Source organism: Chiloscyllium plagiosum, unplaced genomic scaffold (assembly GCF_037043375.1).
Source record: "Chiloscyllium plagiosum isolate Xiang-an unplaced genomic scaffold, Cpla_swu_hap1 HiC_scaffold_24, whole genome shotgun sequence".
Lineage (NCBI taxonomy): Eukaryota > Metazoa > Chordata > Chondrichthyes > Orectolobiformes > Hemiscylliidae > Chiloscyllium > Chiloscyllium plagiosum.
Genome location: NW_028270162.1, coordinates 16144628 through 16170098, shown reverse-complemented (window position 1 = coordinate 16170098; position 25471 = coordinate 16144628). Strand labels below are relative to the sequence as shown.

The window sequence follows — 25471 nt, the reverse complement described above, 5'->3', positions numbered from 1 at the left end:
GTCTTGCACTTCTGCACCTTCATAGGAGGTGTTAATGGAAAGGAAGTATCTGGTAGAAGAATTGGAAGGGATAATCAGAATATAATGGTGGGAACAGTTCCTTCAGAAAACAAGAAAGGAAGGTGTAATCATATTGGAGATGGTGTAATTGATGGAAAGATGTGAAGGTGCCAGCGTTGGACTGGGGCGAACAAGATCAGAAGTCAGATGACACCAGGTTATCGTCCAAGAGATTTATTTGAAATCACAAGCTTCTGATGAAGGGACAATGCTTCAAAAGCTTGTGATTTCAAATAAACCTGTTTGTCTAAAACCTAGTGTCATCTGACTTCTGGAATTGATGGAAGGTCACCAGTTGAATACAGAATCTGATGGATGGTAGATGGAGCTTTGTCATGGTTGTGAAAGAGGCAACTTGTGAAGATAGAATCACAGAAACAGAGTGGAATCTTTTGTTGAGCCAGTGGAAGATATTTTGTAAGCTCTAATGTAAAAATGACATAATTTAAGTGAATTAATTTGTGGTGGGCAGACTCAGAAGTGAATTGAGTTCTTTAACAAGAAGCTGGGTGGAAAGAAATACAATCCAGATAGGTGTATGAGTCATAATAGATATAGATGGAAAGTTCATCTCTGGTGATAGAAAAGCTTGTGAATATTGCTCTCATGCTGAATTTCTTTAGAGGAATAGTGAAATTATAATAACTTGGAAGCTATCTTTTTATATCAATTTTAGCTATTTTCTTCTCTATTACTTTTACAGAAATTAGATCCTTCTGAGCCTTTAGTATAACCACAAATTGCACTTGGCTTCCTGGGGCACTTTGATCCTTGGATTCTATACCAGTATTGATTCATTCTCCTTTGAGGAATAGTAACAATTGTAATTTGTCTCCTGTAATGGTTTTTAGATCATGTTTATTTCATATGGAGAAAAGCAAGGGCCTCTCCACGGAATGTTGATGAATACACCTTATGTCACCAAAGATCTACTGCAGGCAAAGCGATTCCAGGCGCAGAGCTTGGGAACAACCTATGTCTATGACTTTCCTGAAATCTTTCAGCAGGTAAGTTATCTTTTCATCTTCAGCTAACAAATTTCTCTCCTCATAAAGGTGTTGAATCCTTTTTGAGGAGCAGTTCAGTAGCATTCTCTGATATCTTGTGGATATCACCAGGCTTTAGCTCATCCAATCCGCACTTGAATCTGTCAAAACCCAATATTCACAAACATGTACTTGGTCAAGAGTGAGAATCCATTGGATAAATAATCAGAATATAAAGTGAGGATGTGATAAGTTGGAAAACACATCTTCCCAAACATTCATATTTGGGTTATGTTACAGGACCATCTATTCAGTCAAAGTTAAGGGTAATGAGGTGCACCTTTCGCTTGTTATTGGATATAAAAAGTTGCCACATGATTTGAGGTAGTACATTCTCCACAGAGGTGGATGCTGTTCCGTGATGCAGGACTTCTAAATATAGAATATGTGTCTTAAAAATCTTAAATCCTCATAAATGCAGAACACTTGGCAGATTTTAAAAAGAACCTGTACCCTTTTATCTGGCACAGCCTTTGTGAATACCTGTGTGTATGTATTGTAAACTGGAAAGTCATGAGGAAATCTTTTTGTCACATTCCATAGAGATAAGTCAGTTATTTAAGTATATTATGGATGATATTTATATCAGCCTTTACTTCCCTTTTTCTCAATTTTTTGCCTCCGTTCTGTTGGTGGAATCCAAATACATGGCCACTGGCTGCCTCCTGGCAAGTTGTTCATTACCACAGATAAAATACAGTGTTTTTTCAACCAATATTCACTTTTTTCAGTAACCTAAGCTACTGAAGATAATTGTGTTTCCTCAGCTCAAGTCAGCTATTTCAGCACAGATGAAAGATCTTCCTGATCTATATCACTCAATACTATGCCACGTATTTTGTTTGGTCATTAACCTACTTGAATTTTCCAAATGACCCTGGAGCATCAGAGGCTGAGGTTTTTAGAAGGGTTTTACCTTTTAGAAGTTTATAAAGTCATGAGGGGAATGGATAGGGCAAGTCTTTTCCCAGAGTAAGGGAGTCCAAATCTAGAGGGCATAGAACAAAGAACAAAGAGAACAAAGAAAATTTACAGCCCAGGAACAAACCCTTCAGCCCTCCAAGCCTGAGCCTATCCAAATACCCTGTCAAAACCTGTCGCCCAATTCCTAAGCATCTGTATCCCTCTGCTTCCCACCTACTCATGCATCTGTCCAGACGCATCTTAAATGAATCTACCATGCCTACCTCTACCACCTCTGCTGGCAACGTGTTCCAAACACCCCCCACCCTCTGTGTAAAGTACTTGCCACGTGTGTCCCCCTTAAACTTTTCACCTCTCACCTTGAAAGTGTGACCTCTCATTATTGAATCCTTCACCATGGGAAAAAGCTTGTCTCTACCAACCCTGTCTGTACCCTTCATGATTTTGTAAACCTCAATCAGATCCCTCCTCAATCTCCTTTTTTCTAATGAAAACAAACCTAACCTACTCAACCTGTCTTCATAGCTAGCTCCCTCCATACCAGGCAACATCCTCGTAAACCTTCTCTGCACCCTCTCCAAAGCGTCCACATCCTTTTGATAATGTGGCGACCAGAACTGTACATAGTATTCTAAATGCGGCCGAACCAATGTCTTGTACAATTTTAACATGACCTGCCAGCTCTTATACTCAATATCCCGTCCGATGAAGGCAAGTATACCATACGCCTTCTTGACCACTCTCTCCACCTGTGCAGCTACCTTCGGGGTACAATGGACCTGCACTCCCAGATCTCTCTGCTCATCAACGTTTCCCAAGGCTCTTCCATTCATTGTATAATTCGCTCTAGAATTAGACTTGCCTAAATGCATCACCTCATTTGTCTGGATTGAACTCCATCTACCACTTTTCTGCCCAACTCTCCAGTCTATCTATACTCTCCTGTATTCTTTGACCGTCCTTATGCTTTGTGCTAGTCCACCAATCTTTGTAACATCTGCTAACTTGCTGATCATACCAACAGTGCCCTCTTCCAGATCATTTATTATATCACAAACAACAGTGGCCCCAGCACTGATCCCTGTGGAACACCACTGGTCACCTTTCTCCATTTCGAGAAACTCCCTTCAACTACTACTGTCTGTCACCTTTTGCTCAACCAGTTCTTTATCCACCAAGGTAGAACAACCTGCAGACCATGTGGCTTCACTTCCTCCATTAGTCTACAATGGGGAACTTTATCAAACGCCTTACTAAAGTCCACGTATATGACATCAACAGCCCTTCCTTCATCTATCAACTTTGTCACTTCCTCTATTAGCCATGCAGCCTATCACTGATAAGTCCATTCTTTTCTAAATATAAATAAATCCTATCCTTCAGTATCTTCTCCAGCAACTTTCCCACCACTGACATCAGGCTCACTGGTCTGTAGTTACCCGGAATATCCCTACTACCCTTCTTGCACTGGGGACAACATGAGCAACCCACCAGTCCTCCGGCCCCTCACCTGTATTTAAGGATGCCACAAAGATATCTGTCAGGGCCCCAGCTATTTCTTCTCTCGCCTCCCTCAACAATCTGGGATAGATCCCATCCTGTCCTGGGGATTTGTCCACCTTAATAACTTCTAGTCTACCCAACACATCTTCCCTACGTCTGTCAACGTGATCCAGACTAATCAAACTTCTATCTCAACATTCATCATGTTCCTCTCCTCAGTGAACACTGATGCAAAGTAATCATTCAAAACCTCACCCATTCTCTCAGATACGACACACAGCCTTCCTTCATTAACCTTTAGTGGACCAATCCTTTCTCTGGTTACCCACTTGCTTCTTATATAAGAATAAAATGCTTTGGGATTCTCCTTAATTCTGCTCACTAAAGCTATTTCATGACTCCTTTTAGCCTTCTTGATTCCTCGTTTAAGACTGATCCTACTCTTCCGATATTCCTCCAAGGCCCATTCTGTTCTTAGCTGCCTGGACCTTATGTACGCTTTCCTTTTCCTCTTAGCTAGTCGTACAATTTCTCCTGTCATCCACGGTTCATGAATCTTGTCTTTCCTATCCTTTACCTTCAACGGGACATGCCTATCCTGCACTATCTTTAGCCTATCTTTGAAAGCCTCCCACATATTAAATGTGGACTTCCCTTCAAATAGCTGCTTCCAATCCACATTTCCCAGCTCCTGCCTAATTTTGGTATAATTGGCCTTGGCCCAGTTTAGTACTCTTCCCTTAAGACCATTTTCATCTTTGTCTATGAGTATTCTAAAACTTACAGAATTGTGGTCACTGTTCCCAAAGAAATCCCCACCGCAACTTCTACCACCTGTCCTGGCTCATTCCCCAACACCAGGTCCAATATGGCCCCTCATCAGACTATTGACATACTGCTCTAGAAAACTCTCCTGGACGCTTCTTACAAATTCTACCCCATCCAGACCTCTGACGCTAAGTGTATCCCAGTCAGTGTTGGGAAAATTAAAATCTCCCATCACTACTATCCTATTGCCTCTACATCTTTCCTTAATCTGTTTACCTATTAGTTCTTCTACCTCACGCTCATTGTTGGGAGGCCTGTAATACAGCCTCAACAATGTAGCTCCACCCATAATGCCTCTCCACCCAAGCCCTCCATAGTGTCCTCCTTTAGCACAGCTGTGATATCATCAGCATAGGTTTAAAGTGAGAGGGGAAAGATTTAAGAGGGACTGAAAGGACACCTTTTTCATGCAGAGGGTGGTGCATGTATGGAATGAGCTGCTAGAGGAAGTGGTGGAGGTGGGTATAATTACAACATTTCAAAGGTATCTGGATTAGTACGTGAATAGAAAGGGTTTAGAGGGATATGTGCCAAATGCTGGCAAATGGGACTAGATTAATTAAAGGTATCTGTTGGCATGGACAAGTTGGACCAAAGGGTCTGTTTTCCATCCTGTGCATATCTATCACTATGTGATTTTATGTATTTGATGAGCAACATTGACACATTTACTAAACTTCGACAAAGGTTATTTAATATGACCTGAAAGTTTGTTTTTCTGTGTCATAATAAATCTGATAGAAAATTTAGACTAAAAAGGTTTCTATTTTTTCTTTACCTTCTCTGGCCAAAAGGCTCTCTTTAAGCTGTGGGGGTCTGATGTAGAGTATCCTAAGGAACCATTCCTGTGCACAGAACTTGTTCTAGACTCTCAGGGTCAACTCGTGCATATGAACAGGATTGCTGGAGGTAATGAGGTATGTACAGTTCACATCTATTATATTGAGCAATTTGGGAGAGGTCTGAGACCCAAAATGCACATTGTAACTAAAATTGAAAACATTAGGAGCAAAGAAAAGGTCCAGATAAAAGTAATGATTAGGTGTTGTGACTGGCATACTTTGAATTGGTAAACCGTACAATCTTTCTTATTACATTGAATATAAGTTAGATTTTATGTCAGCATGGCACATATAACATACGGCTTTAAACCGCATGTGTGGTGTGTGAACATCTTTAGTCTTAATTCCTTTTTTTAACCATGAAACTAGTGAATATAAATGTGAAATACTTACTAAAACCCCAGTAGAAATTTCAGGAGAAACTTCCTCTAGCAAAGAAAGTTTTGTATGGCAACATATAGCTACATGGCATGGTTGAGATAATAGCATAGATGCACTTATCTCCTAACAAGGTCAGAATCTACACAGGTTATAGTCCAACAGGTTTGTTTGAAATCACAAGCTTTCAGAGCTTTGTCAGGTGAAGGAGCAGTGCACTATCTTCACCTGACAAAGGGGCAGCACCCTGAAAGCTTATGATTTCGAACAAACCTGTTAAGATACAACCCTGGTGTTGTGTGACTCCTGACTTGGTCCACCTCAGTCCAATACCAGCACCTCCACATCATGGCTGCCATCTCCTTACAAGGGCTTAGAATCTGATTCTAATTTCCTTGAAGAATTTACAACTCCACTTACCACACTTTCAATGATGGTGTTGTTGAACAATTCTAGTTCTCTTTATAAATCTTACTGTTAGATTCATTGCTGTATTCCTACAGGTCACTTTCATGTTCTATGCAATTATTATTCAGACATTTGTTGTTCTATGCAATTATTACTCAGACATTTGTTGTTCCTTTCCATATCAACCAATATTTCTTCAATCGTTGACACAGTTATTTCCTCTAAGAACTAAATACGGTTGTGTTGGACTTTCCCTCAGGTAGGAATGGTGGCCTGGAAAATGAACTTAAAAACTCCAGAATATCCTGAAGGACGTGACATTGTCGTGATTTGTAATGATCTCACTTATAAGATTGGTTCATTTGGCCCTGAGGAGGATTTGCTATTCTTGCGGGCATCTCAACTAGCCAGAGCAGAAGGCATTCCTAGAATTTATATCGCAGCCAACAGTGGTGCCAGGATTGGCCTTGCTGAAGAGATAAGGAACATGTTTCAGGTGGCCTGGGAAGATCCAGATGATCCATACAAGGTAAATCTGTTTTCCTTCTCTCGCTGCTTCAAGAATTGCTCAATTCCAGATCACCTTATTTCCACTGAGTGGATATGAGCCCCGAAGTGATTGAGGCTCTTGATTTTGACCAACAGGCAAGAAGTTCTTGTTACTTGACTGTATGAGTAACAGAGTGGCCACAGGCTGGGCAAGCTGATGAAAGCACCAACATGCAGGAAGCCATTCAATTTGGGGTAGCGAAAAGGAATGTGCTATCTAATGGCAGACTTTGAAGGATAGACATTTTTCTGTGCAGCTGTGTCTGACTGCTGTGGATGTGTGTTGCCTGCCCAGTACCAATGTTAAAGCTATTTCTAGAATCTGGAAACAGACAGAACATGGAAGGGGAAAGAAAGTTGTGTTCCAAATAGGAGCCTCAGCATTTGGAGACTTTGAACAATATTCTGATGAATGGGAGTGAGGATTTAGGGTCCAAATTAAAGCAAAAAATATCTAAGGTAGTAATATCTGATTGCTACCTGAACCATGTGCCAATTAGCATAGATTCAAAAGGATTATGGAATTAAATGTATGACTCAAAGAGTGTTATAGAAAGAATGGGTTCAATTCACGACTAGCTCTTTAAGAACTAGGGAAGATACAGATTTGATTAAGAGGAGAAACATAATGAGGTGATACAGTGACTCTGTGATTAGCACTGCTGCCTAACAGCACCAGGGATCTGTGCTCAATTGCAGTCTTGGGCGACTGTCTGTGTGGAATTTAAATATTCTTGTGTGACTGCATGGAGTTTCTCCAGGTGCTGTGATTTCCTCCCATAGTCCAAAGGTATAAGGTTAGATAGATGGCCATCCTAAATTGCCCCCTAGTGTTCAGGGATATGTAGACTAGCTGGATTAGCCATTAACAGGATTCGAAGGATAGGGTCGGTTCCTAGGTCTGGGTGGGATGCGCTTTGGAGGATCCTTGTAGACCTGATGGACCAAATGGCTCTTTCCACCCTGTAGGGATTCTGAGATTCTGTTCTATGATTCTGTAATCTTGAGGCTTAAGAGGGTTAATAAAAACCAGCAAAGAGTGACCAAAATGTTAATTAAAGAAGGAGAAAATAAAAATGTAATCGTAAACCAACCAGAAAAATGAAATAGATTGCCTTTTATAAGTGTACAAAAAGGACGTGGGTAACTAGAGTAAAAATATTCGCAGAAGTTATCATGGTGAATCAGGAAATGGTAGTGATATACCAGTAATAATTGAACAAATATTTTGACAGAAGAAGGCACAAATTACATATCAAAAATAGAAGGTATCAAAGGGCCTGATTAAAGTAAGGGACTCAAGGTAATTAACATCAACGGAGATTTCTCAGGAAATTAAAGGATGTGAGCAACTGTCAGGGAAGTGGGGTTGAGATAAAAAAATCAACTCTGACTTTATTGCACATATAATGGGCTAGAGGGGCGGGATGGTTTATTCCTGTTTCTGTTTCTTATGTTCTTCGTTGTGCATGGTCAGTTGGGTATGTCAACATTGTGGTACTGTTACTGGACTAGTCATCTGACCACCCACAGGAATTAATTTTAAATCCCATCAAAGCAGCTGGGGAATTCAATTTCAATTACTTAAAAATTGATTTAAAAAGCTAGTTTTGATATTGACCATGAAACTACTACATTGTCATAAAAATCCATTTAGTTTGCTAATGTCCTACAGGAAAGGAATTCTGCTACTCTGTCCTACATGTGACTTTCAGACCCACATAAATGTAGTTCCTTCTTAACTGCCCTTTAAAATGGCCTGGCATTGTCACTCATTTGTATTCAAAATGGCAGCTGACCAGAAAATTAGGGATGATAATCAATGATGATATTTGATTGCCAGTGACACCAACATTGTGTGAATGATTAAATGAATATTGGTACAGTGCTGTAAATGTATGGCTCAAAACAAATTTTGCTGTAGCCTTTTTTTTAAATTATGAGCATATTAACAATGATGGGGAGGTAAAGAATCTCTGTTGCACCCTGCTTGATTCACTCAATTGCATCACAATAGCGATCAAAAATTCCCACCCCTCAAAATAATGTGATCGCCTGCCAGAGACAAAAAAAAGATAAAACCAGGCAAATTTGAGTGATGATTTCTTGAATCTGACCTACCTAAGCAATCATCAGTCATGGAGGAGATTATTCTGAATCTGAATTCCATGAAATGAGACCAGATTAACTTAAGATATCTGGTTGGCATGGACAAGTTAGACCGAAAGGTATGTTTCTATACTGTGCAACTCTATGACTCAATAACTGTATAAGTACCTATCTTTTGTGAGAGAGGATGTCTCTCACTAGAAACCAGTCCAGGTAACTCTATTAATACTTTGTAAGTGAATTAGTTTCACTAAAGGGGTGTGTAATACAACTGACTCACTGATAGATAGAAGAGGCATTGAAAGCTTTTACCATTTCAGAAGTGGTAATTATAATATTTCAGTACAGTATTTCCCTCAATTAAAATAAATATTATTTTATAATCAAAATTTGATTACATTGTATATTTAGAACAATTTTTCAATGAATCAAAGATTAAATTACATTATAATTTTGTTTGTGACATTTAGCCCTGCAGCACTGAAATATAAATAGACCATTTGGACTATTCATTTTACATGCTTGTTTTCTACAATTCATTTGGTTTTTTCAGGGCTTCAGATACTTATACTTGACACCTCAGGACTACACCAGAATTAGCCCTTTTAACTCTGTGCACTGTGAACATGTGGAGGAGGATGGAGAGTACAGGTGGGTATTATATACAGGAAAATTTGAATATCTGAAATTAATGTCGAGACTGCAAATATCCAAAAAGGGACAACATTGTGTAACATCTCTGGTTATACTGATGAACAAAAACAGATGGAGTGAATGACAAAAGTGGAGCAAAGCTTTAGTGTTCTTGATTACAGAGTTTTAATGATTCTTTCACTCTTCAAACAACTGTATTGCAAGGAAATCGATTTTATATGTTGAGATTATCTACTCCTGCTTGAAGTACTGGGGGAAAAAAAAACCAATCCAGTTACTGATTGCTAACCGACATGGCAGCTTGAAGCAAAGTACTGGCTCACATGCAGGAGACAGTATGTTCACATCAGCCAGTTAATAACCATTATTAACTACTAAGGGCAATGTACATTAATACGTTATTTAGAGATATATGATTGAGGCTTTTAAGGTGACAAAAAATTATTAGAGATGGAGGAGCTATTTCCAATTCCAGGCAAGACCACAACTAGGCACAATAAGTATAAGACAATCAATAATAAATCCAGAAGGGTAGTTCAGGAGAAATGTTTTTGCATGTAGAGTAATTAGAATGTGGAACTTGCCATCACAAGGATTACTTGAGATGAATTACATGGATGTATTTAAATGCCAGGGAAGCATAAAAGGGTGAAAGAATATGTTAATCAGGGTTGAATGAAAAAGATTGGACCTGTTCGATAAATCTGAATGTTTTTGTGTTATAAATACTTTGTGTGTGATCACTCCTCAAATCTCACTTTCCCAAACCAAAAAATTGTGGGGTTGAACTTTTAAACAGAGGTGGACACAGTTTGAAGTTTTGCCTGGATATTCCATCTCTAGCTATTTGGCACATGTCTGTTTCTGGTATGGACTGGGATGGCTACCCATTCACATGCATCAATTTGGCTCTGACCAGAATGAAAATCCAGCCCATACTCCACATTAGATCATTCTATCTGTACAATGTACTAGAGACTCCTTTGTATCAGTAATTGAAGGGCACCAGTTAGCTCAGTTGGCTAGATGCCTGGTTTACAATACAGAGTGATGCCAATAGTGTGGGTTTAATTCCTGTACAAGCTGAAGTCACCATGAAGTCCTGCCGTCTCAACCTTGTCCCTTACCTAAGGCATGGTGACCTTCAGTTAAACTCACCACCAGTCATCTCTCTGCAATGAGAGAGAGCCCTCTTGGACAATGGCAACTTTATTGTAAAGTAAAGGGAGTCCAAAACTAGAGGGCATAGTTTTGCGGTGAGAGGGGAAAGGTTTAAAAGGGATCTAAGGGGCAACCTTTGCATGCAGAAAGTAGTGCATGTATGGAATGAGCTGCCAGAGGAGACGGTGGAGGCTGATACAATTGCAACATTTAAAAGGCATCTGGATGGGTATATTGATAGGAAGAGTTTAGAGAGTTAAGGGCCAAATGCTGGCAAATGGGACTAGATTTGGTTAGGATATCTGGTTGCCATGGATGAGTTAGATGGAAGGGTCTGTTCCATGCGGTACATCCTTATGACTCTAATAACCTGATCCAATATTATTGAGTTTTTTTTGAATGGCTACATTTTATTGCTACTGTGAATGAATTTATCTATAAATAAGCCATCTGATATGAAAGTTCCTGATGGCTGACACTTGTCCTCAGATTTTGGCTGCGGTCAAATTGTATGCATAAATCCAGAATCAATGAATAAATCTGTTATTGATCAAGGGCTCATCATCTCTGAGTCCTTTGTGTACTAAGTTATACCTCAAATCATAAAGAGCAATAATTCTTTCCTTTGGGGACCATTTAGCATTAGTAAAGTATAATTTCAATGTTTTCTATTTGAGTACGATAAACTTAATATCACTTGTTTTCTGCAATCTTTATTTAAACACTTTTATGGTGAAGGGTTGGAAGTTCATTCAGTTCTATTATAGTAGCATGACACATTGTTATACCAAATTCTGGTGCATCACTGCATGAAAATTAAGTGCCAGCAACTCAAGGAAATGATGAGTGGAGACAAATCATTTTCTGAAATTAAGGGAAGGAATCAAATTCATGTAAGAACCAACACTTGCCGTAGAGGAATATTGGTAGATTTAGGTTGTGCATTTTCTATATACTTCAACTAAAATAGTGTGGGTCAAAAACTGTTTATTACAAGACTATTGACTAAATTGTGATGGTAGTCATCAGTTCTCTTTAAAAGATGTGAAAGCAGTGGGTATTTTGCTGTGTTGAGCTATTGAGGGAAAATGTTTATAGTTTTTAGCCAAACATTACATGCATTATCATTAGTAATGGCCCCTTAAACAAAATTACCTGTGCGGGAAAGGGCATGTGACCTTCTTGACTGTATTCTGTTTTCTAGATATGTTATCACTGACATTATTGGCAAAGAGGAAGGCCTGGGAGTGGAGAACCTGCGAGGAGCTGGAACCATTGCTGGAGAATCCTCACTTGCTTACAATGAAATTGTCACCATCAGTTTGGTAAGTGTAACAGACTGTCCTACTGCACGACCCAAACTTTACTATTGGCAACACTCTCAGAGAGTCAATTGTTGGAATGCCAAATAACGATATGAGCATTACATCATATAGTCCACAATGTGGTGTTCTGCTGTTTAGATGTAGCTGCATCCCTTTACTGTAAACACAAGTTTAAGTCATTGCTTAATTAGTCAACTTTGAGGACTGAAAAATAATTTCAAGTTTTAGGGTGGAGATCGGTTCATTCTTTCAGATAAAAATGATAACAATGTATCATTTTTGACATTGCCAACAAGACATTGACAGATCTAATACTTCATAAGAATGGGAAAATGATACAGTTATAAATTTACCATTAGGAATAAAATAAATGGTTAAAAATGTAAGAAACTTATTTGTGAATGCATAGAAATTATATAAATTCACTGTAACAGCTCAGGGAAGAGGAGAGTTACCTGGAAGCTAAGTTTCAGGGGGCAGTCACACCCCTTAGATTAACTGCCTCAAATTCAGTCAGTGGTCAGTAACAGAGGGTGTGACTAGAAGTTAGGCAGATAGAGAGATCCAGGAAGTAGTGCTGAAAGAGTCTCAGCCTTTGAGCTTGTCCAACAGGTTTGAGATTATTGCTCCCTGTGTGGGCGAAAGAGGGGGTTATAAGGCAACTAAGGAAACTCACCAAAGCATCATGGTACAGGGAGGCATTCAAGAGGGTGGAGAAAAGAGAAATGTGGTTGTAATTTGGAATAGTATAGTTGGGCTGTAGACACTGTTCTGTGTGACCAGGATCAAGGGTCCCAAAGGCTGTGTTGCCTGCTTGGTGGCCAGTTCAGGATATCTCATCCAGACTGTTAGACAAGCTCCAGGGCTGAGGCTGCTTTAGTATTAAGAGCAAGGTGCTGGCATGGATAGAGAATTGACTGACTGGTAGAAGGCAGAGAGTGGGGATAAAAGGGTCTTTTTCAGGATAGCAGCCAGTGATCTGTGGAATTCTTCAGGCGTCAACATTGGGACCACAACTATTCACGTTATATATATTAATGACCTGGACGAAGGAACTGAGGCATGATTGCTAAGTTTGAAGCCACAAAGATAGGTAGAGGGACAGTTGTTTTAAAGAGGCATGGAGGCTCCAAAAGGACGTGGACAGGCTTGGATCATGGGTAAAGAAGTGGCAGATGGAATACAGTGGGGGAAAATGTGAGGTTATGCACTTTGGTAGGAAGAGTAGTGGTGTACACTATTTTCTAAGCGGGGAAGGGCTTTGGAAATCTGAAACATAAAGGGTAATAGGAGTCCTAGTTCAGGATTCTCTTAAAGTTAACCTACAGGTTCAGCTGGTAGTTGGGAAGACAAATACAATGTTAGCATTCATTTCAATAAGTCTAGAAAACAAGACCAGGAATGCACTCTGAGGCTGTATAAGGCATTTGGAAAATTGTAAGCAGTTTGGGCCATGTATCTAAGGAAGGATGTGGTAACCTTGGAGGGGGTTCAGAATGATTCCAGGGATGAAGGAGGAGTGATTGAGGACTCTGGGTCTATACTCTGTGCAGTTTAGAAGGATGAAGGGGAGGGGGGGTCTGATTGAAACTTACAGAATACTAAGAGACTTGGATAGTGTGGATTTGGAGAAAATGTTTCCATTAGTAGGTGAGACTAAAGACTGGTTAGAACTTAGAGGAGAAGGTATTTTCTCAGCCAAAGGGTGGTGAATTAGTGAAACTCATTGTCACAGGGGACTGTGGAGATCAAACCATTGAGTGTCTTTAAGTCAAAGATTGATTAGTAAGGAGATTATGTGGAGAAGGCAAGAGAATAGGATTGAGAAACACATCAGCCATGATCAAATGGCACAGCAGATTTGATGGACTGAATAGTCTAATTCTGTTCCTATATGTTATGGTCGTATGGTTTTAATTTAGTGAAATACTGGATATAACTCTACATAAGAAGGTTTTATATATGACTTCCTATTTTTAGTTATAAATGCAAGTTCAGTTACAAGTACATTATTTAGTAAATTGTCAATGCAGAAGTATTTATGTGATCTGGTGGTTTCTAACGATTGAAGTTTTGCTATGAGTGAAATGATAGTGTCTATCTATTCATGCTCAGTATTGGTGGTTCATGGGAGAGACCCGAGTACTGTAAATAATTTTCAGGTCCTTAATACTATGTTAGGAAATGTTTTTGAGAAACAAGGAACTGATACATGGTTGACATCACTGATCATTGGAGAGAAAGTCATTAGCACTTTTTTGAATGGGACGAGTTTTTTTTAAGCTGCAATAATCTTGTAGAGTGGGAAGCTTGAGTACAATCCTGGAAAGGGGGTAACAAACAGTAAATGTTTAGAGAAAGAAATAAATTGTGAAACTGAGTAAATTAGCATCAAAACCTTTTTACTGTTATCTAAATGAGCATTGAAACAATAAAATATCATTGTTTCTAGTCAAAGAGAATTTTTATATTTATGTCTTTTTTTATGGAGTTGACAGAAGCCTCTGAAGCCTTGTTGGGAAATCAGTGACCTAATGAATGGAGCTTATGCAACTTGACTGTCTTCAGGAGAGAATTTTGTTAGAAAAATGTAGTTAAGTATGTGTCTGAAACGATAATGATTCCCAAGCATTTAGCAAACAGTACAGAAGGATAGTTGCTGGGCAGCGCACCACTATAATGAACTAAAGCTAAAAAAAATCCACTTTCTAAGGCTTGGAGTACAAATTGACCTGCATGCAATTCATAATGGATTGCTTAATATGGTTAAAATCTCTATTCCTTGTTTAAATTGGGTTAAAAGTTTGACTATTATAACAAAGTGTAGAATTTCACTAGTTTGTGACAAGTACATTTTAAAGGAATTTCTTCCCCAGTGCCTGTCAATATAATCTCCAACTGTTAATAAGGCTATTGGTCATTCATCCACTGAGCCCATTTGTTATTTTACAGGTGACTTGTCGTGCAATTGGAATTGGAGCATACTTAGTGAGGTTGGGACAACGTGTGATCCAAGTGGAAAATTCCCATATCATTCTCACTGGAGCCAGTGCACTGAACAAGGTCAGAATAAAGTGTACAAGTTCCTATAATAACTGACATAATGTGCCAAAGTAGAAACAGGAATCCCATTGAACCTTTATGAGCTGAATTTAAATCACTGAAATTTCCATTCCCACAGCCTTGACCAGATGATATGATGGATCATGGGGTTGAACAATCCACCTGTACAAAGAACATGAAACAGGGGATGCCTACTTCACCATTCTCCAAAGTGAAAATGATTCATATAGTGAGAATCAATAATGGAACTGAAGTTTCCAAAGATTAATCTGGGTTGCTGTGATTTGATCCATATAATCTGTTTTCAAATCATGCTCAAAACTACGTGTGAAGCATTGGGACCTGCTGCTGTAAGAATCCTAGACATTTAATGAGGGACTTCCTAATAGTTTGGAAGTGAGCAGAAAAGAGGCACAAGAAGAACTACTACTGATTGAGTACTGTGCTGGTCTCCCTCCAATAACATAAAGAAAGCTGTTAAATGCAGTAAGGTGCCAAAGCATGTTTTGGGGAAACAGGCGATTTCACGTAGAAGAATGCTGTTATCTAACTGAGAAGTTCTGTTTGGCCATTGGCAGCAAACACTTTTTTATATCCCAGAAGAAGTCACTCACCCTGATTTTTGTTTTTTGCTCCCATAGAAGTTTCTAGGTTATTATATTTTCCTATGATCGATTTTCAACTTACATAGAACATAGTACAGTACAGCACAGAACAGGCCCTTTAGCCCACGATGTTGATCCTCATGTAAGGTAAACCTAATGTACAAACCCTCAAATTTCTGTGACCATATGCATGTCCAGAAGTCTCTTAAATATCCCCAATGACCTCACTTCCACAACTGCTGCTGGCAACGCATTCCATGCTCCCACAACTCTCTGCGTAAAGAACCCGCCTCTGACATCCCCTCTATACTTTCCGCCAAACAGCTTAAAACTATGACCCCTAGTGTTAACAATTTCTGCCCTGGGAAAAAGTCTCTGGCTATCAACTCTATCTATGCCTCTCATTATCTTGTACACCTCAATTAGATCCCCTCTCTTCCTTTTTTCCAATGAAAAAAGTCCGAGCTCAGTCAACCTCTATTCATAAGATAAGCCCTCCATTCCAGGCAGCATCCTGGTAAACCTCCTCTGAACCCTCTCCAAAGCACCCACATCTTTCCTATAATAGGGCGACCAAAACTGGATGCAGTATTCCAAGTGCGGTCTAACCAAAGTTTTATAGAGCTGCAACAAGATCTCATGGCTTTTAAGCTCAGTCCCACTGTTAATGAAAGCCAAAACACCATATGCTTTCTTAACAACCCTGTCCACTTGGGTGGCAATTTTAAGGGATCTATGTACCTGCGCACCAAGATCCCACTGTTCCTCCACACTGCCAAGAATCCTGTCTTTAATCCTGTACTCAACTTTCAAGTTCAACCTTCCAAAATGCATCACTTTGCATTTATCCAGGTTGAACTCCATCTGCCACCTCTCAGCCCATCTCTGCATCCTGTCAATGTCACGCTGCAGCCTGCAACAGTCCTCTATACTGTCAACGACACCTCCAACCTTTGTGTCGTCTGCAAACTTGCTAACCCATCCTTCAATCTTTTCATCCAAGTCATTAATAAAAATTACAAAGAGTAGAGGCCCAAGAACAGAGCCCCGTGGAACACCGCTCATCACTGATTTCCAGGCAGAATACTTTCCTTCCACTACTATTCGCTGTCTTCTGCCAACCAGCCAATTCTGTATCCAGACAGCTAAATTTTCCTGTATCCCATTCCTCCTGACCTTCTGAACGAGCCTACCATGGGGAACATTATCAAATGCCTTGCTGAAGTACATATACACCACATCCACCGCTCGACCCTCATCAACTTGTCTAGTAACATCGTCAAAGAACTCAATAAGATTAGTGAGGCATGACCTGCCCCTCACAAAGCCATGCTGACTGCATTTAATCAAACCATGCTCTTCCAGATGGTCATAGATCCTATCCCTCAGAATCCTTTCTAACACCTTGCAGACGACAGACATGAGACTGACTGGTCTGTAATTGCCGGGGATTTCCCTATTTCCTTTCTTGAAGTGAGGAATTACATTTGCCTCCCTCCAGTCCTCAGGTACCACTCCGGTGCAGAGCGAGGATGCAAAGATCTTCGCAAGCGGCGAAGCAATCACATTTCTCGCTTCCCAAAGCAACCGAGAACAAATCTGGTCTGGCCCTGGTGACTTGTTAATCTTAATGTTTGTCAAAATTTTCAGCACATCAGCTTGCTCAATCTCTATCTGTTCCAGCATGCTTACCTGCTCCTCAATGGTTTCACTCACTACAAGGTCCTTTTCTTTAGTAAAGGCAGAAGCAAAAAACTCGTTTAGGGCTTCCTTCCCCTACCTCCTCAGACTCTATTCACAAGTTCCCTATGCTATCCCTGATCAGCCCTACTCTTTCTTTGATCATTCTCTTATTCCTCACATACGTATAAAATGCCTTTGGATTCTCCCTAATCCTTCCTGCCAAGCCTTTTTCGTGCCCCCTCCTGGCTCACCTCAGACCATTTTTGAGCTTCTTCCTCGCCTGCCTGTAATCCTCTAGAGCTGAGCAAGGCCCTTGCTTCCTCCACTTTACGTAAGCTGCCTTCTTTCTTTTAACAAGAAGCTCCTCCGCTCTCGTCATCCAAGGTTCCTGTACCTTATCCCTTCTTGCCTGTCTCAGAGGAACACATTTATGCATTACTCACAACAACTATTCCTTAAACAGTTTCCACATGTCTATAGTGCCCTTTCCATGGAACAATTGCTCCCAGTCCATGCTTCCCAACTCACGTCTGATAGCATCATAGTTTCCTTTTTCCCAATTAAATATCCTCCCATTGTGCCTGCTTCTCTCCTTCTCCACAGTTATGTAGAATGTGAGGCAATTGTGGTCACTATCACCAAATTGCTCTCCCACCGCAAGATCTGACACCTTCCCCGGCTCATTACCAAGCATCAAATCCAAAAGGCCTCTCCCCTCGTCGGCCTGTCAACGTACTGAGTTAGGAAACCGTCCTGAACACACCTTACAAAAACAGCTCCTTCCAAACCATCTACTCGAAGGAGATTCCAATCAATATTGGGAAAGTTAAAGTCACCCATTACAACAACCCTACTACATTCACAGTATTCCAAAATCTGCCGAACTATGCTTTCTCCCTGGTGCTATTGGGGGGCTTGTAGTAAACCCCTAATGAGGTGACTGCTCCCTTACTGTTCCTAATTTCCATCCATACTGACTCAGTAGACAGACCCTCCTCGACAATGGTAACTTCTGTAGCTGTGATACCCTCTCTGATTAGCAGTGCTACACCCCCTCCTCTTTTTCCCCCCTCCCTATTCTTTTTAAATTTCTAAACCCTGGAACATCCAGCAATCATTCCTGCCCCTGAGAAACCCACGTCTCTGTTATGGCCACAACATCATAGCACCAGGTACTGATCCATGCTCTAAGCTCGTCACTTTTATTCCTGATACTCCTTGCATTAAAGCAAACACACTTTAACTGATCCCTTGGTTCTTTCCCAGGAAATTCATTCCCTCTGGCTGCGCTACCTCTTGCTATTGCCTCATCTCCATCAACTCTCACCACCGGTATATAGCTCAGGTTCCCACCCCCCTGCCATACTAGTTTAAACCCTCCTGAACCACTCGAGCAAACCTTCCACCCAGGTCCCCTTCCAGTTCAGGTGCAATCCGTCCTTCATGTACAGGTCCCACCTTCCCCAGAAGGCATCCCAATTATCTACATATCTGAAGCCCTCCCTCCTATACCAGCTGTGCAGCCACGTGTTAAGCTGCGCCCGCTCCCTGTTCCTCGCCTCGCTATCTCGTGGCACCGGTAATAAACCCGAGAACACTATTCTGTTCGTCCTGCTCTGCAGCTTCCACCCTAACTCCCTGAAATCACTTTTTATATCCTCGATCCTTTTCCTGGCTATATCATCGGTGCTAATATGTAACACGATTTCTGGCTGTTCGCCCTCCCCTTTCAGAATCTTATACACCCGATCAGAGACATCCCGGACCCTGGCACCAGGGAGGCAACATTCCTTCCAGGAATCCCGATCCTGACCCAAAACTTTCCTGTCAATTCTCCTAACAATCGAGTCTCCTACCACTAGCGCTTTTCTATTCTGCCCCCAACCCTTCTGGGCCACAGTGTCAGGCTCAGTGCCAGAGAACTGACCGCTATGGCTTTCCTCTGTAGGTCATCCCCCAGCAGTTACGTTAGTTTGTTTCTGATAGTGTAAACTAACTGCAGTTACCTCTGATGCAAATTTATGTTTCCAAATACTTAAAGAAAATTATTTGTTTTTCTCTGAACCCAACATATGTCCAATATTCCTAACAGGTTCTTGGCCGTGAAGTGTACACATCCAATAACCAGCTGGGTGGAGTGCATATCATGCACAACAATGGTATATCACATACAACTGTCCCTGATGACTTTGAGGGTGTTTATACCATCTTACAGTGGCTATCTTACATGCCTAAGGTATGATGATGCAAGTTTGTAGCACAGTTTTGTAAATACAATCTGTAAAAAAAGGAACAAGATTAATTTAATGCCTTCTAAGTCTCTAAGTGTTAACTACCTACACTGAAATTTGGCAGTATGAATGTTATCTGTATATGGAGCAGTTTACAAGCTGAATTGGAACAAATTAGGATCAAGATTCATTATTATTATTTTGTTATATGTTTCTGCATTATGCTTCCTCAAAAGGTGATAATGGGTGAAACTGTTCAAACAAGTTCACTTGCTCAGAGGTAAGGAGGGAAACTTTTAAGGACAATTCCCATGACCCTTACCATTTTTTTAATAGATATTTTTATTAGAAATTTAATATTTTTACAAGTTTACAAAAATAAACAAAACTCTCAAGTACAAACATTGATATACAATTAAATCTTAAATAAATAATAACCAAAATTTAACAAAAGAAAAATACCGAGAAAGAAAAAAAGACAAAACTCAACTAACTACTAATCTAACCTACAACTAACCAGAGTGTATATTTAAGTCTCTTACGTTATTCAAATAAGAGAAAGAAAAAAACCCAACGGATAACACAGAAATTGGATAGTGAGATACATGCTCGGAATATGTTAACATCAAATGTAACAAAACCCGTATTCATGCGGGATTCCTCTCTCAAGGGGTTCCGGACCAGCCAGGTTCGTAATCTCAATTAAATAATAACCCTTGTTAGGATAGCCGAAATATCTGTATTCATATAATTCAAGAAGGGCTGCCATATTTTATGAAATTATTTATAAGGAAGTCAAGGGGAATACATTACATAATTAATCTGTGCCAATTTGAAAGTCCAGGGGGGCCCTCAGCCACCCAGTTTACCAAAATATTTTTCCTTGCACAGGAAGAGAGAATAGAAAATAGTCTCTTCCCATGCATATCCAGGGAGGGTAAGTTCGAAAAGCCCAAAAGGAGAGATACAGGGTCCACTTTAATTTCCGTTCCTAAAATTTCTGTCAGGGTACTTGCTACTTTAGTCCAGTATCTACGGATCTTATGACAGGTCCATAGGCAATGTACAAGAGTGCCCACCTCTATTTTACATTTGGGACACATTGGAGATGCTCCTGCCTTAAATTTTGCCAATCGATCTGGTGCAATATGGGCCCTATGAAGTATCTTCAGCTGGATAGCCTGAATTCTGTTCCAGATGGTGATTCTTCTGGCGTTTTCCCAAATGTCATTCCACGTTTCTATAGAGATTTCTAGTCCCAAATCCTGATCCCATGTTTTAAGCAGATTGTCCATATCTCCCGATACTTCATCATGTAGTAAATGATAAATAGTACTGACGGAAGATACCCCCATTGGTCGTAGTACTCTACATTCTCTATCTGATTTATAAAGACTATCTAATAACGTAGTCTTCTTCTGTATATAATCTCAAATTTGGAAGTATCGAAAGAGGTCTCCATTAGGTAATCCGAATTTCTGACGCAGCTATTCAAAAGACATCAGGACCCCATCTTTAAATAGGTCCCCTAGACATGAGATACCCCTGGATCTCCAGAGTTTAAAAGTGGCATCTGTAAACCCCAGTTGAAATCCCCATGCTCCCACTATCGGCGCATAGCGGGATGTTTTATGTGAGTTGCCCTCATTTTGCTGCATTATATTCCAAGCTTTAATTGTGTTTAGTATTATAGGGTTTTTACAGTGATCCGTAATGATTTTCCTCTTGTCTGAAAATAAAAGGTTAATAAATGGGCATTTTACTCGAGAAGCCTCGATGTCCAGCCAGATTGATTGCGGATCAGACAAGACCCAATCAGCTATATAACTTAATAGGGAACTTAACTGATATTTCCTAAAATCTGGGAAGTCCAATCCTCCCCTTGCCTGTGGAAGCTGTAGCTTCTTCAGCTTAATGAGGGGCCATCTATGATTCCAGATAAAGGAACCCAGCCAGCCATATAATTTACGTAGTGCCAGCCTCGGCAGCATCACCGGAAGCATTCTCATGGGGTATAGGAGACGGGGCAGGACATTCATTTTAATTAGTGCTATTCTACCCAGCCAAGAAATTGGAAGGTCTCCCCATTGCTGGAGGTCCTGCCTTATCCTTTCCAGTAAATGCACAAAGTTAGCTTTGTATAACTGACCAAATACTGGGGTAATAAAAATGCCTAAATATAAGAAACCCTCCAGGGACCACCAAAAGGGAAAGTGGGATCCGTCCACTAAGTGGGGTATCATAGCAAGGCCACACATTGGCATAGCCTCCGATTTTGAGAAATTAATTTTATAGCCTGAGAATGCGTTAAATGTATTAATAACTTGGATTAAGCGAGGTACGGACATCAGAGGATTACTGAGGAATAGAAGAACATCATCTGCATAAAGGGTAATTTTATGTTTACCTGTACCAATCCTCGGGGCCGTTATATTAGGATCAGCTTCTGCTAGTGGTTCAATTATTAGCATAAATAACAATGGCGAGAGAGGACATCCCTGACGGCAGCCCCTACCCACACTGAAGCTATCCGAATCTAATCCATTGGCAACCACAACCGCTTTAGGATCACTATACAATGTTGAGACCCATTTGGTAAACACCTGTCCAACGCCAAACCTTTCCAATGTGTAAAACAAATATGACCATTCAATCCTATTGAATGCCTTTTCCGCGTTTAATGAGACTACTACTCCTGGTATCTTTCCCTGATGGCAGGCTTGAATCATATTCAAAACCCTTCTAATATTATTGGATGATCTACAGCCCTTAATAAACCCCGTCTGATCCTCCTTTATGATATGTGGCAATACCCTTTCTAGTCTCGATGCTAACGTTTTAGAAAGGATTTTAAAATCTACATTTAGCAAGGTTATTGGTCTGTATGACGTACAATCTTCTGGATCCTTTCCTTTTTTAAGGATAAGAGAGATATTTGCCTCTTTCAGCGAAGGCGGGAGACAGTCCTGACTGTATGCGTAGTTATACATGTCCACAAGTGGACCAGCTAATATTCCTGTAAATTCTTTACAGAATTCAACTTGAAAACCATCTGGGCCAGGTGGACCCTCACCATTTAAAAGTTAGCAAATGTTTCAGACCTACAGAAGCCTCACTCACTTACAAAAAATGTTATTCCTTTTTTTGAGGGGGTGAATTTCTTCACCGCCCTTGTTTCCTCAGCTTTGAGGTTTTGGTGGGACATGTAATAAGGTTGACAGAAGTCTGATGCAGGATATTCTCTCAGGCCTTTGACTTTCCAAGCCTCCTATCATAAAACATGTTAAAGTAGCTTTTTAATCTGTTTTCTACCCTGGGAAAAATGAAGCCTCCAATCAACATCTCCCTAAGTTCAAATGCAGGAATTCAGCTGTGGTCTTCCAATTTAAAGCCTACTTAATACCTGATAAAGCTACACATTCTTTGGATAACTGACCTAAAATTCTCCTTTTGTACTTTCACCTACGACCCAAGTCTAGACAGTCTCACCAATTTGTTAACATTAGTACAACAGGAAAACAGAGGATAAATTGAATGTCCCCTTTGCAATGTGAAACCTGCTGGAAAGAAATTCATTCCTAGGATTTTTTTTATATAGTGCTTCTGACCTTTGTTCTATCAGTGCACGTTTATTCGGAAGTTACCATCAAAACTAAATGTCTATCCACTGTTGATGCTTTGGCAATAATTTTAAATGCCAGCACAGAGGGAATTTCCAAATGATTATTCTGCTGTCTTGCAAACAATTTGTTGAATTCCCATTTTGTACTCTTCCAGGGTACAATCCTCAGTTGGTTTGTTCAATTTTATCATTAATTTAACAGTCAGTCCACCTTTCTTTCAGGTTCAAATTAGTCGGTTACAATTTGGAAAAAACTTTGCTTTTTATCCTGTTTTTACATGGCATCAAAAATACTAAAGCTGTTCTTGGATCCTCTTTTGTAAAGAAGCAACTCCAGATCCACATGGCCACTTCATTCTTCCACTGGCCATAAGGCTTACTTTCAGAAAACCGGAGTGGATAATCATACCCCAAAACTTTACATTTCAGCTCAACAATTCTCTCCCAACTCTGTTATAAACGGAAGGCAAAATGTTTTTGAACAGATTTAAAATCCATACTTATATTGAGAGTATTATTTCGATTAACTATATTTCATAAAACTTTTGTTCTTCTGATTGATAGCCTGACATATTTATATATTCAATTCACACCCATTTACTTCTTAATTAATATGTCTAACATCTGTTCCCTTGTTCCATTACATCTCGGACATCCCTTCAGGCCATATTGAGCAATAACAATATTGATATCTTGTTCCTATATTGTTATTCCAAATATATACGTCACATGCTTTCCCTGCCCCTCTGTCAAGGAATTAACTCTGATTAGATTAAATATTAATTTCTATCAGGCTACGTTGTACCATGTCTTTTACATGTTGGATGAATGTTTGTTTTATTGGGCTGCTCTAGAACAACACAAGTCCAGTGCCTGTAGTCTCCCCAAAGGATTGTCCTGAGAGGGAAATTGACTTTGTCCCCACCAAGACTCCATATGATCCTCGATGGATGCTAGCTGGCAGACCTCATCCAAGTAAGAGTAATTTCATTATTCTGGACAATCAGTGAGGTTTTGAAGACCAGCTTTAATTTAGAACATGTTGTTTGTATCTAAAAATTCCTATAATTATTTACAATTATCTCATAAGTAAAGCTGTTGAAACTACATCATGCTACTTGTCGAATGAGTGTAATGCATGGGGGAATATCTAGCAAACGTGGTTGGGTAAAGGATAAGCACTGACAAGACTGTACTACTTCATGACTAATTGAGGCAACAATTTACTTCTTTTGTGATTTGTCTTCCTCTGCAGATATCAAGGGTGCCTGGCAGAGTGGTTTCTTTGACCATGGATCTTTCAGTGAAATCATGAAACCCTGGGCTCAAACAGTAATTGTTGGAAGGGCAAGGTAAGAACCAGTAAATAGTAATCCAGTCTAATGTTTTCAGGCTAAAGATAGGAAAGAGACCACCAACACCGTTCAGAGTGTGAAGGAATGAAAGAGGCTGATACATAACATATTAGAATTAACAGCAAACTTACTTTTTAATTGAGCAATAATGTCACTAAATGACACTTTTAAAAATTACACAACACGAGGTTATAGTCCAACAGATTTATTCGGAAGTCCTAGCTTTCGGAGCACTGCTCTTTCATTAGGTAGCTGTGCAGCAGGATCATAAGGCACAGAATCTACAGCAAAAGATTACACTGTCGTGCAATTGAAACAACATATTGAACAAATCTAGATTGCTGTTAAGTCTTTCATCTTTTAGAATGGGTTGCAGGTTTCGGTTCATTAATATGTAAATCCCAGAACTTTTTTTAAGTCACATTCTCGAGGTAACTTAAGGTTTTATAAAAAAAGGTGACATCTCAGCTCAGACAATGTATTCGACGTGTGAGATTAGAGTCTGTCTATATCCCAATCTTAAATCAGACTGGTTCTATTTCCAAAGTGGGAATTTATAAAATGTTACATGGATTGACTGCCTGAGATTGTGCGTTTTTTGAACAAAATAGAATGTGTCGCAAATACAATTCTGCAAATGCAAATTGACCCCATATACTTATATGTGTATGTGCGTGCATGAGAGAGAGAATGTGAGTGTTTGCATGTGAGTGTGCGCATGAGAGAATGTGTGTTTGCGTGTGTGCGTGCTTGGTAGAGTGTGTGATGTGATGGAGTATAAGCCTGTAAGAGGGTGTGTGTGTTGATGTGAGTGTGGGGAGGGTGTATGTGTGTGTGAGAAAGAGCGTGTGTGCAAGAGAGGGTCTGCATGAGTGTGGCTCTATGTACGCACACATGCAAACATACTCTCTCACTCACACTCACATGCACACACTCACAAGCACATGCTCACATGCACACATTCATGTTCTCTCTCTCTCATGCACGCACACACACACACATATAAGTCTATGGGGTGAATTTGCATTTCCAGAATTGTATTTGCGGATACATTCCATTTTGCTCAAAAAGCACCCAATCTGCAGGCAGTCAATCCATGTAACATGTAGCTGTTTAAAAGATAAT

At 40.0% G+C, this 25471-nt stretch overlaps 1 protein-coding gene across 3 annotated transcripts in view; it reads left to right on the top strand.

Annotated features, from left to right (window-relative positions):
- The window catches only part of acacb (acetyl-CoA carboxylase beta), a 141444-nt gene that overhangs the window by 98285 nt on the left and 17688 nt on the right, over positions 1–25471 (top strand). For all 3 annotated transcript variants that reach the window (XM_087999927.1, XM_087999929.1, XM_087999928.1), the window contains 9 exons: positions 912–1067; positions 5156–5278; positions 6249–6518; positions 9201–9298; positions 11667–11787; positions 14740–14850; positions 19231–19374; positions 23846–23966; positions 24247–24343. In XM_087999927.1, the coding sequence (XP_087856053.1) occupies positions 912–1067; positions 5156–5278; positions 6249–6518; positions 9201–9298; positions 11667–11787; positions 14740–14850; positions 19231–19374; positions 23846–23966; positions 24247–24343 (1241 nt within the window). The remainder of the gene's footprint in view (positions 1–911; positions 1068–5155; positions 5279–6248; positions 6519–9200; positions 9299–11666; positions 11788–14739; positions 14851–19230; positions 19375–23845; positions 23967–24246; positions 24344–25471) is intronic.